Source organism: Aplidium turbinatum, chromosome 2, assembly GCF_918807975.1.
Source record: "Aplidium turbinatum chromosome 2, kaAplTurb1.1, whole genome shotgun sequence".
Classification (NCBI taxonomy): Eukaryota; Metazoa; Chordata; class Ascidiacea; order Aplousobranchia; family Polyclinidae; genus Aplidium; species Aplidium turbinatum.
In genome coordinates, this window is record NC_137473.1 from 49,200,340 (window position 1) to 49,212,149 (window position 11,810).

Sequence of the window (11,810 nt, forward strand, 5' to 3'; positions counted from 1 at the left end):
TTATGCTAGTTTGAAATTCACGTCACTCCTACCTGAGATTATTTAAAAATTTTGTTTTGATCAAAACGAAACGAAATGATCCACAAGAAATTATTCCAAGCAAATTTCACAACAAATTTTTTGTAAAGGCAATGTATTTCAAGACACTGTTGTATTAAACTGCTTGATTTCAAACAAACAATATTGATTTTAATTAACTTAAGGTGTTGTATTGGCTTTTTTTATTTACATAAGTTACTCTGCCTCATTTTCCTTGCTGTAGGTCCTAATCTCTAACTAACAGGACAAGCCTACCTTTGCTTAAACAAGTAGGCTACTTGGTAACTACGTGGTAACTTGGTCGTAGTCGTAGGCCATAAATGTAGTGTCCGATGCTTTGCAAGAAATAGTTCATTTCAAGCTTCACCTCAGGGTGATTTAAAAGATTTTTGTAATTACTTTTAAATATATGAGAGTTAATGCCAACATTTTACTACCTTTGCCTGGATCCAATGCATTTATTGATCATTTTAACAGCTTTCACCCTCACCTCGTTGAGAGCCATGTTTAATACATCAAACAGCACTGCAGCTTTCTTGTTGTAACAACTCAATTTAAAAACGAAAAAGAATAATATAGTCTATCAATGGTCCTTTCACTAATTTTTATTTAAATACTTTTGCTTATGCTTTCCCTCGGAGATTTTTAGCTAACAAAATAAAATTATTTTCTATCTAGAAAAATGCATCATTTCTAAGAAGATTGTATGTCCCCTTTAATATTCCTTAACTCATAAATCTTTACAAAACAAATTATTTTAAATCACTTTTTCTTGCCTATCAGGCAGCAATTGAAGTAACTAACAGCCTCTAATTTTTGTGATCAGTGTATTGTCTCAACTTATCTGTGCAGCTCACATTTCCTGCAAGGTAGGAATGAATTCCATCGCGGGTGATGTGCTGAATAAGGTTCAACAAAGGCGCAGGGCGATGAATCACACAAATGGCTATTGAACATCTCGCGATGTGAAAAATCAGCTTTTGTCAACTAACCTGCCTTGTAATTGAAAAACTATGCTTTTATATGCGGTTTTTTTTTCATATCTTCCCACAGCGTATGTTATGTCAACTTTCAGAAATTGGTCTATGAAAAAACACTGATATAATAACTAAGATTTAACTTTTTGCATGCTACTGGAAAGCAAGGTATCTGAAAGAAAAGTTTATTTTTACTATTCTGCGTCAATGTCATATAAATAACTTTCTTTTATCACTCAAATGGAGATAACAATTGCCTCACCATTGCTATTTTCTTTCGGCGTGATAGCAACCTTGTATTAACCTAACCTTGGACAAGAATACGTGAAAAATATTTTTTTTATTGCTTGACAGATCGTACAATACATTAAAATGCTATCGATCGTACTATAGTGCAATGTCTACAGCAAGATAGAGAGTCTACTCTACGCTGTAGCTCAAATTAAAAAAAATCTAAGAACAATTAAATTGCTGCCGTAGATCCAAGAAAAAAGCTTTGAAGAACACCTTGTTTTCAAAGTTACTTTGGTAAAAAGGATGAACAAGGCAAAGTGTTCCCAAAAAAGATTTAAGTTTTAGTCTTGGTGGGTTTGAGGGGACAATTTCATCAAATTTTTGCGATTACATTAACCTTTTTTTGCTTTTTCACAAGCTGTTGGAGTTTCAATCTTGAAAGGTCACGTGACAATACGCTTTCCGCATAGATCCGAAACTGACTGTGACGTCACAAGGTAGTGTGAAATTGCGTCACTTCATCACAAAAACATCGCAAGAGCTTTAGCAGGCAAAGTGTTTGAAAGGAACGTCTGGGATATTTAGCCAAATTTTTTCTCGAATTGGAATTTGGAACTGGAATTCGGATATGGTAAGCGGAAGCCTCACTTGTGATTAGGTAACACAATAGAAAACTTCATCAGAATGAAACGAATCAACACTTTTAGAAATGCAGGATTTGTAAACGGTGTTATTTAAAAAAATCAAAATAACGGTTTTGTAACCGTAAAAAATAAGCTGTTATCCAATAATGATTTGCAACGCTTTGGAACTTGTTTCGGCTTTGATCAACTTACTGTAGGCTATTATTTCATATCCTGGTTCTGCACGTTATACTTTAATGGCTACGCGTGGTGTTGTTGCAACGTTGAGCTATAATTGGTTGGTTTTTTAAATCTTTATTTTCGGACTTACAGAACCTCTGATATGTTATTTCCTGACAGTTTCACGTACTGGCAGAGGCTTTGAATCACTGGTGCAGGGCCGGTTACCGATACTGATAGAGTGAAGTTTCCAATAGGCTACTTTTTTTTCAACAAGTTTGTAATAAAGGTTCACTAGGCCTGTAAATATTTTTCATTTTGAAACAAAGAAGTCGGACCAATATAATTCAATTAGAAAGACAAAATTGCATACTGCTGTGAATACTTACCTCGATTCAAATTTCTTGCAATTTTTCCTGGTAAAGCTGCAGTTGTTGAAGCCGATCGAACAAATCTTGCTTTTCTATTTAGCCCATTTCGTTGTATTTTTCTTTTCGGGTTCAATGTTGTATTGCAGGTTTCATCCAAAGATGAGCAGTGCGTGTGCGTGCCATATGCTTCGTCGCAGACAAACTCATAATCAAAACTTGTCATTTTTCGGTTTTAAAACTAGGCTATCAACATGTTAAATACTTATGATCATTCTATCTATGAGAGTATAAAAATAATTTGACTTGATCCCCTAGGTTGACAGTTATTAAAAATTGAAAAATCGCATCAGGGTTAGTCTATTACTGCTTCAATGCAGTAGCCTAATACACTTTTCATTTTTGTTTAAGCATCTGTAGTCGATGGGTGACTTTTTACAACCCTAATTTGTCAATACTCGCACTGACTATAGGCCTACTGAAATACAGAGTAGAGAGCATCCAGTCATCGGTCTGAGAAGATAGATCTGGTGGATAAGAGTGAAACAAGTGTGGAATCTGCCCCGGACGCAATACATGACTATTTATTGAGAATCAGTGCTTTAAGGTTTTAAACAATAAATGCGATTGATACTACAGAATTGCTCAATGATAAGCAAAAAAGCCAAACAGAGCGTCAAACTTAGATACTCTTCACTATAAACCTTAACAGCCTGTTTTACCGTATTAGAAGCATCAAAAAGTATGATACTGAAAAACATGCAAAAATAATAAATCGGTAATAATTGAAAAGGTATAAAATAATATAACCTTAATGCTGTCTGCAAAATAAAACTCAGAATTTTTAAAGGGCCACACCAGCGGATGCTGCATAAACCTCAACCGAGACGTCTCTTAAAAAACTAATCTAAACTAAATAATAATATACATGTGGTCATGAAGAAGAAAAATGCAATACACCACTAAAGAAAACCGCAGAAAACAAATTTATGTTATTTTAAAGCAGGGCTACTCAACTGGCGGAGCGCGGTCCGAATCCGGACCTTCTGGGTGTTGAAGGTGGACCTCGGGCTTCTGGAAGAATAACCTCATTGCCACATTTTAGGGCCTCTTTGAACAGATTCCATTAAGGAAAAACAATTTTTTGTGATTATCTAAGGAGCTGGGGGCTTCGCCCCCAGACCCCCCAACGCTTTGCGTCTTCTCTGATGTGCGATCTACACAGCTACACTACAAAGAAACACAATACATTTTTTCCTTTTTTATTTCTTTGTTTGTGTCAGACAAAATCCAAGTCGTGTTACATACTACCTGAAAAGTGTTTCGGTGCTTGTAGGCTACTGGTTGCTTAATTTTCGTGGTTGCATATGAAATATTCACCGGACCGCAAAAATATTCAACTTGTCAAAATGGACCTTTGCAAACATTAGTTGAGTAGCCCTGTTTTAAAGTATTTAAGTTTACGTTTATCGCGATGACGACCCTTACTCACCAATTCAGAACGCTTGTTCAGAAGGTGGCTACAATTGATTGATTGATTGAATATTGATCCTCGGACTGGGAGAGCTTCTTTGAGAGCTTAATCCTGGCAGTTTCGCATACTTGTAAAGGCTTTGAACCACTGACGCAAGCCCGGTCTTCGAGATTGACAAATTGAAGTTTCCGATCGTTGAAATAGTGTTGCCTGGGAATTACTCCATCCATTAGACGCAGCTGAATGGAAAGCAGTCCTGAGAATGCGTTGCTCAAGCGCACACCCTGAGAGTCAACCAAGCGCCGCTTGATCTTGAAGCTTCTTCGTTTACAAAGTCACGCGCTAACCAACTGAGCTATCGGGGTGGTCTTTTAGAATAGCCAGAATTTCAGCAAGACAAAGGACACAATTGTTACAACCCCCCCCCCCCCCCCAACTATAAGATCGAGCATTACTGTGGATGGACCATGATATTTTGGGATGAACACCCTTGGCTTAAGATTTATGTAATGCTCAATTTTAATTGTTAGTCAAAAATCAATTTCCAGACGCTTTCAAACAGTTTTAGAAATGCAGAATTATATAATACATCGTACGACATCTCAATACTAGAAGCTAGCGAATCTACATGGTGATCTTCTTACGTGGAGCTACGAAATTTTACACTGTAAAAACACATTGAGACAAACTAACAGAAATCGTACAACCGTGGATGTCCACCGTACAACCATAAAATTACAACTTTATATTGCAAAAACGCTGCCTCTGGTCATGGGTAACTTTATTCTGGACAGCTTTTGTCTTCGTTCTACTTCTCGTCTTCTTTAAGAATTTTACTTTTTGTGTTTGTCACAGAAATTGCAATTCGATCATTTTTCTTCTTTAATATGTTTAAAAAAATTGACCGTCTTTGTTTAGTAAAGTGTAAACTCCCTGCCCGGACAGCAAGTCAGTCGTTTTTTACATTGATTCAACATCTGCAGACTTTAAATCAATGTAAAAACGATTCATTTTCTGTCTAAGCCGTCTTGAAACAGTATCAACAACCCAAAGCCTTGACAATCCAACAAGCAATGAACCGTGTGTATACTCTGTATAGTGTATACACTACCAGGCAGCTAGATGAAGAGCCTATACCAAATTTGTATACCGGTATTAAAAAAAATTTTGAAATACTATTGTGAGTGTTAACCTGGTCAAATGGTTTAAGGTTTAGACTTGAAAAAAAACTATTGATTTATTTTCTTGTACCGTGTAGCATATATAGTATACTACGTTGACATGAAATCAACGTAATATCTAGTTTAGACAAAACTGCCAAAATTTTCGAACGTAATTGTTCTTTTTCTCTCGTGTTGTCGCTGTTTGTCCGGTGACCCGTAGGTTAACCACTGCCTGGTGTCATTATCAATGGAAACTAGGCCTTCCATACCATAAGATGGTCTGTACAGAAAGAAATTTTTGATTATGTGAGCTGCCTTTTACATTTTACTATACTCACAGGCAGCACTCCCTGCCACAACGCAAAATGTCTGCACCATACCAGACAGATGGCGTTGAATCAGTGTATGAATTGACGTTGAATCAATGTAAAAAATGGTTGATTTGCTTTTGGGTAGTGTCCCTAATCAGTAGCGTTGACAGGGAGATCCGAAGGGTAGTTTTGGACCTGGGCCTGGGACGATATTAGGGGCCCGTAATCATTTCAAGCGGCCCGGGAACTTGAAGAAACCACTTCGTATTTGTTGGATATTGCTCATTTTTCTAAGGTGTCTGAATTTGGGACTACAGAGTTTCATTGGTACCGGGTACAAATTATTCTCTCAACGGCCTGCCAGTGAGCAAACGGTTACGCCCTGATGAGGCGAGTTTTGAGAGGCCATGACCCAACTGATTAAAACATTGAAATAGCACACTTAAAAACACGAGGATCACTGCTTGAAAATCCACCACAGCTTCTGCTAAAACACTGAATGTAGATTGAATGCATGACTTCTTGCTCGTTGTTTCTTTCAATAGATTAAAATAGCGTAGCTGCAATAACAGCCTTTTGCTTAAACCGGTTTTGGTATTTTTAATATCAGAATTTCACAATACTGCAGAAAACACTTAACCAGTGGCTCACACTTCATCTAACTGCGTGATCTCGGACAAATCATTTGACAAAACCTCGATCTAAAAAATTATCTTATCCAGAAAATGAATTATGCTGAAAGAGATAATAACACTGAAGCTTTACAACGATGATTCTCTCTTCGTTAAACTTGCTATCATGAATGTCAAATCAAGGATGTGGAACTTTATTTCATCTTGTAGCCTGTAATTAAAAAATGGTCGAAGGACAAAAAAGACAAGAAAGTATCTGGCTTATACCGATGTTCACTGGAAATCAATGATTGTTACAGCAAACAGTGATCTAACCTAGGCCAGAGACCATGACGGCCATGTCTGCATATTTCACTCGAAAAGTGGTCAAGTAATGCAAAATATGTCTTAAAATCACGATGCAAATACACCACATACCGTATATGAGTTTTTAGAGTTATTCTTACTAACTGTGTTGGAATAGCTCTAGTTTATTAGTTTTTTAACTTTAATTTAATTCTCGGATAACTTTAATAATACTATATAAGTTTGCATTAAAAAAAGTTTTCAAGTATCTGTCGCACACCTTTCGCTGCTGCGTCAATGCATTGCAATAACTGATGTGAGACCGGGCAATTTAATCTGTTTATAAAGTATACCTGGCATTTAGCTTGCTTCTGTTTTACAATGCAACTCAGCTGTATACCTGTCACCACACCTCACTATAATGCAGTCACTGCATAGCTTATGGGAGACTCTTGTATTGTTTTAACGAAAAATAACGTTTGATTGTACAGAAATGTGACATTTGATCGTGTTTTGAAACTTTATCATGTCACATGAGAGCGATCCTTCTAAACGCCTCACAGCACTAAACCCGACTAGGCGTATAATTTTGCTTTGGGGCATGTATTGCTAAGTCAGATATGAAAGTTTTTGACCACAACAATGCGCCTGCCGTTGTTTAAAAGAAACTGGATTGGATTTGTTGGTTTGCAAAATAGCATTGAACAAATTCAGTGTCATTTCTGCATCTTGATCCGAAGAAAAAAGCCTAAAACTTGAATGGATATGGACACTGATTATTTCAAGCATACAGTAGCTTTCCGTTTGTGTTTGAAAAGTTACGATAGCAACAAACAGTTGGTTTCTTGGAATATTGACGTAGACGACTTAAAGAAGCATTGCTACATCTGTTTACCTGTTGGAACATTTCTATGCATCGACGTGAAAGCGTTATCTGACTGTTCCGTAATTAACAAATTAATTTATCTTCTATTCAAAGCGTGCAATGTACCTAGCACAGGTAAGCAGTGTGGTAAAAATGGTATAAATTGTAGCAGGAAAAGGACTAAGTGCAGGATGCGTAGACCCACGAATGTATCAACATCATTTGATATGTAAGATATGCACTTTTAAGTGACTTGAAACGATGAAATTATATTTAAAAAAAAGTAAAAGCTTTTCATGGCCGAGTAGCCTACTTTTGCCACCTCATTAACATGTAGGCCTATCAGTAACTGCAAATTTACTGTTACAAGTTAAAAAGAATATCATTCAGTGATCTTTTACCAACCAGCATTTAAACCCACTGCGATCCTTGCGTAGAAGCAATAGACAGAACAGGTTTTGTTGTTTCTTTATTATTTTTCCACTTATTCAAATAGATATTATTAAGTTTTATATTATTAAATACACGGTTGGCAATTTTAAGGAAAACATCTGCACAAAACGTTACATAATATAAATAAAATCTTTATGTGTACTTAAGAAACCTCATATTTGGTTCGTGATGGATAATAATCATGTATTATTCTGCACCAATTGCCGCAACATAAAGTACACTGCGTGATTACAGATGCAGTACAACAGGGATCAGCGAACAAGTACATTCATCGAGTCAGCTGTTCCTGTTAGTATCTTGACGAAGCACAGCAGGTACATTGGAACGGAGTCTGTTTTTTTTTGGAACATTGGAACGGAGTCTAATGGGCGTTCTTTCGACCGTCGCGCCGACGTTCTCACCACTCGGCCAAGATTGCTTTCAAACAATACACAGAAGGATTTAACCAACATTGCTAAACGTTAAAGCAATGAAAACGAACGCAAATAGAGAACAATGCAAAATCAAACCGGGCGTTCAATATTTCCTGAGACTTGAAGTTATTATAGTTTGAAAGTGTGTATAGGCTAGTGGTAATAAGGTTACCGTGAATATGAGATGCCTGAAAAAGAATCCTTCCTTTCCACAGGCTGATGGAAAAGAAGTTAGCTTTTATTCTTCAACGTACAACAGTACTGAACCATGCAGTCCAGTATATAAGCAGAGATTTCTTTGAGAAGTGGAAGCGAAGACGAGCATTGAATAGGGCCAACGCGTAGCAGCACTTTAAAGCTAGAAAGTGACCAGTTTAATGTCCTAAAGATGCCTTAAATTAGACAGCAAATATGTCTTTCAAAGTAAAATTGAAAACTTAAAACGCTCAAAATTAACCCCAACAACAAAACCATTCTTTTTTTTATGAATTTGCTGATTTGAAAATGACTAAGTTCAAAGGGTAAGACAATATGCGAGTTGGCAAGTTGAGTTGACAATCAATCAATCAATCATCATCATCATCACCATCATTAAGTTCTTTTCTCGAATTGAGTGTAGGATACAATGCGCAATAGTTCTCGACCATGAGCTGTTCGTACTGCACTTTCATAACTTAATTTTGTCCATTTAGTGATGTTTGATGTCCAAATCATTGTTGGTCTGCCTTTGTTTCTTTTACCGTTAAACCTTTCCCTCTATCAATGATCTTTGTAACGAGTTTTGCCTTGTTGAGAAGGAGCGATCTTCGATCTTCCTGGCGTCAGCACTACCTGACTACTCACTATAGAACAGCGAGCAGTGTGTTTCGCTAACCATACCGGTGTACTCGGTGTAGCTCCACACTAGTCATGAAGACTTCCAAAAACTATCGCTGACGTCTTGCTGAAATAATAAATGCAACATAAAAATACAATGTTCCCGCGCTTTAAAATAACCACCAAAAGGAAAACAAACATGTATTTTAGTTAAAGTTTACACAAATTACTGACAATCAAAATAAATGACAATAGCGTTGTGATTTCAATTTGTTAATGAACTGGCTGCAGCATCACCGACCCAGACAGCAAATCAGTCGTGTTTACATAGATTTAACCTTTGTAGACGTTGAACCTATGTAAAAAAAAGACTGATTTGCTGTCTGGGGTGAGGAATCTACAAACTAAAACTGACCTCATTTTGTGAGAATTTTAATTAAACATATTGACATACTGAGGCTAGGTCAGAGTAGGTGGTTTCATATCGGTTGCTGGGACGTTATTTTTCGTTGCATTACTGTTATGCTTAGTTGCTTACTCTGTGAAAACAACGTTATCGTCAGTTTGACTAGATGGACAAACTGAAACGAATAGAGTCAATTAAAAATTCCTTTAAAAACCGCATTTCAATTACGATTGCAGTCTTATCTACGTTGTGCCTTTATTAAAATTTCAAAACTGTATTCAATGTTTTGCTTGAAAGTTAATTTTTGAGCGAGGGTTTTACTTCTTTGTTTGAAGCTATACGAGACTAAAACCATTAGACTTATTTGGCTGCTGACTGCTGCTCACTTAAATTAATTAATCATTCACTTCTGTTAAGCAAATGACCTATCCCAGTTAGGCTTAAACGTTCTGTAGTGTGCAGCTGCATCATCTTCCTGTTTTTGTTATTTGGAAACAGGTGCTGCATATTTTAGAAGAGGTGCTAAACTTGAACTTGGGATTGTTAAATTGCTAGATCAAAAATACTCGCCATGTTGGTCAAGGATTGCAAGCATTTTACAAAAATAAAGCTTATGGTTTGGATTATGGTTGCATTGGATTGGGTTGTTGCATGTGAGTCCCATAGTCATGAAATATGCGAGAAACGAAATTGCTCAACAAAAGGCTACGGCAGGGGCAACTACTATGCAGTAGAACAAACAATTTCGTGTTCAGTAAGGGACGTATTGGAAGGTATATGTCATAATTCTGAAGGTATACCAGTTGGAAAACCAGAACGAGGAAAAGGTAGTTGGAAAGTGTATAAAGATTCCAATGGAAAACCCAGAATTTCACTAAACATTTCTTGGTCTCCGTCACAGAGTACAGGTATCGAAAACCTAACAGGATACGAGATCAGCGCATTCAAAATTGGAAAAGTCCCATCACTAACTGATAGCATATTAGGATATTATTGTTTGAACGACAAGCTTAGTCATGAACGCAGTTCAAATATAACTTTCTTCTATGACTGCTACGATAGACGTCCTGGGGTAACACTTAGGCCGGGCGACACAGTCTACTTTGCAGTGCGAAGTATACCACTGTCTCTATCAAAGGAAAGCAGCCTGGACATAGTTATTTCAATACCCAGTTGCAGCGATGCCAATCTGGCGCACGATATTCCAGAATGTTCAGCACTGAAAAGAGGAAAGATGAGAAGCTGGCTTAATCATATAAACTGCATGAACCAATCAGTGAACTATACCTATTATGTACCGAGAGAGTACGGCAGAAGTGCCATCTTGTTGATTCTGAGTTGTGTGAATTCTAATGGCTCAAGCAGTTGTGAAGAGATATTGTACTTGGAAAACTTGCCGTTAAATGGCTCTTTTTATGACTTTCCGTCCCGGAACGTACACAATCTGGGACGTTATTACAAACTTAGGATTTTTGGATCGGGCAAAAGAAATTTTATCAGTGAAAAAACGTTTAATTTTAGCAAATGTACAGCAAAGAAAGACAAGAATAATCTCCAAACATTTAGCATCATCGTAGCCTTATCTATCCTTGGAGCTTTAATATTACTCCTTATTTGCTGTTATAAGCTAAAGCGAAAGTCATGTTACAAATTTCGCAATGAAAACACAAGTGGCTTCAGTACACAGCTGCCTTATGACTATGACAAGATAGAGCTCGAAGAAACTAAAAGAAAATCTGTGCTGCTTGTTTATGTTGCTGACGATGAATCTCACATGAACATTATACAATTGTTTGCGCATTATCTAATCCACGACTTGGGCTTTGACGTTATATTTGATGTCTTCGAAGAGGAAGAAAGAAATCATAGCAAATGCCAATGGATTATTGAGTCACTGGAGCGAGCTGACAAAGTTTTAGTCATTTGGTCACCTGGAGCAAAAGCTAAATGGGAAAAGAATGAAACTGACTACATTTTTATCCCTGTTTTGAAGCAAATAAGGCATGATCTTTTAGTGCGTGATATAAACTTGAGAAAGTACATTTTTGCTAGTTTTGAAAACCATTCTAGAGAAGACAGCATTCCACAGAATATGGTTGATGTGAGAATGCAACATTACAGTTTGATGCGAAACTTTGAAGATGTGTTTTATCTTTTGACGGATGAGCAAAAAATGTCAGCAACTCACACAATAATTGTGGAAAAAGTGATGCAAAATCGTTATTTCGATCCAGAACTCAATCATTATGGTCCAGCATTGTTTGCAGCTCTGCAAAAAGCGGCTTCGAAATCACACGTGAACATTTCATGCCAGATGAGACTTTAGGCTACAACTCCAAGAAATAGTTTGTCATTTAGCCTAGCCGTATTGATACTTTTATCAAAACCGTGTACCGTACTGTCAAACAGTATATTATGATGTCCAGGGCTGTGGAGTTAGAATTGGAGGGATGTTAGTGTGTCCGGACTTGGAATCGACCATTGATAAACTGAGTACTCGGAGTCATATATTTTTCGCCCGACTCCACAGCCTTGAACATGACAGCGCCTTAAAATTTTTTTTAGTGTTTT

General features: G+C 37.0%; 1 protein-coding gene across 1 annotated transcript; it reads left to right on the forward strand.

Annotated features, from left to right (window-relative positions):
* Positions 1 to 9,864: 9,864 nt before the first annotated feature.
* LOC145764371 (uncharacterized) lies at positions 9,865 to 11,565 on the forward strand. Its single transcript, XM_082575987.1, has one exon. The coding sequence runs from the start codon at positions 9,865 to 9,867 to the stop codon at positions 11,563 to 11,565; it is 1,701 nt and encodes a 566-aa protein (XP_082432113.1).
* Positions 11,566 to 11,810: the final 245 nt, after the last annotated feature.

What these genes read in the sequence shown, in the direction of transcription:
- LOC145764371 (XM_082575987.1), top strand. Translation starts at nt 9,865, where the DNA reads ATGGTTGCATTGGATTGGGTTGTTGCATGTGAGTCCCATAGTCATGAA.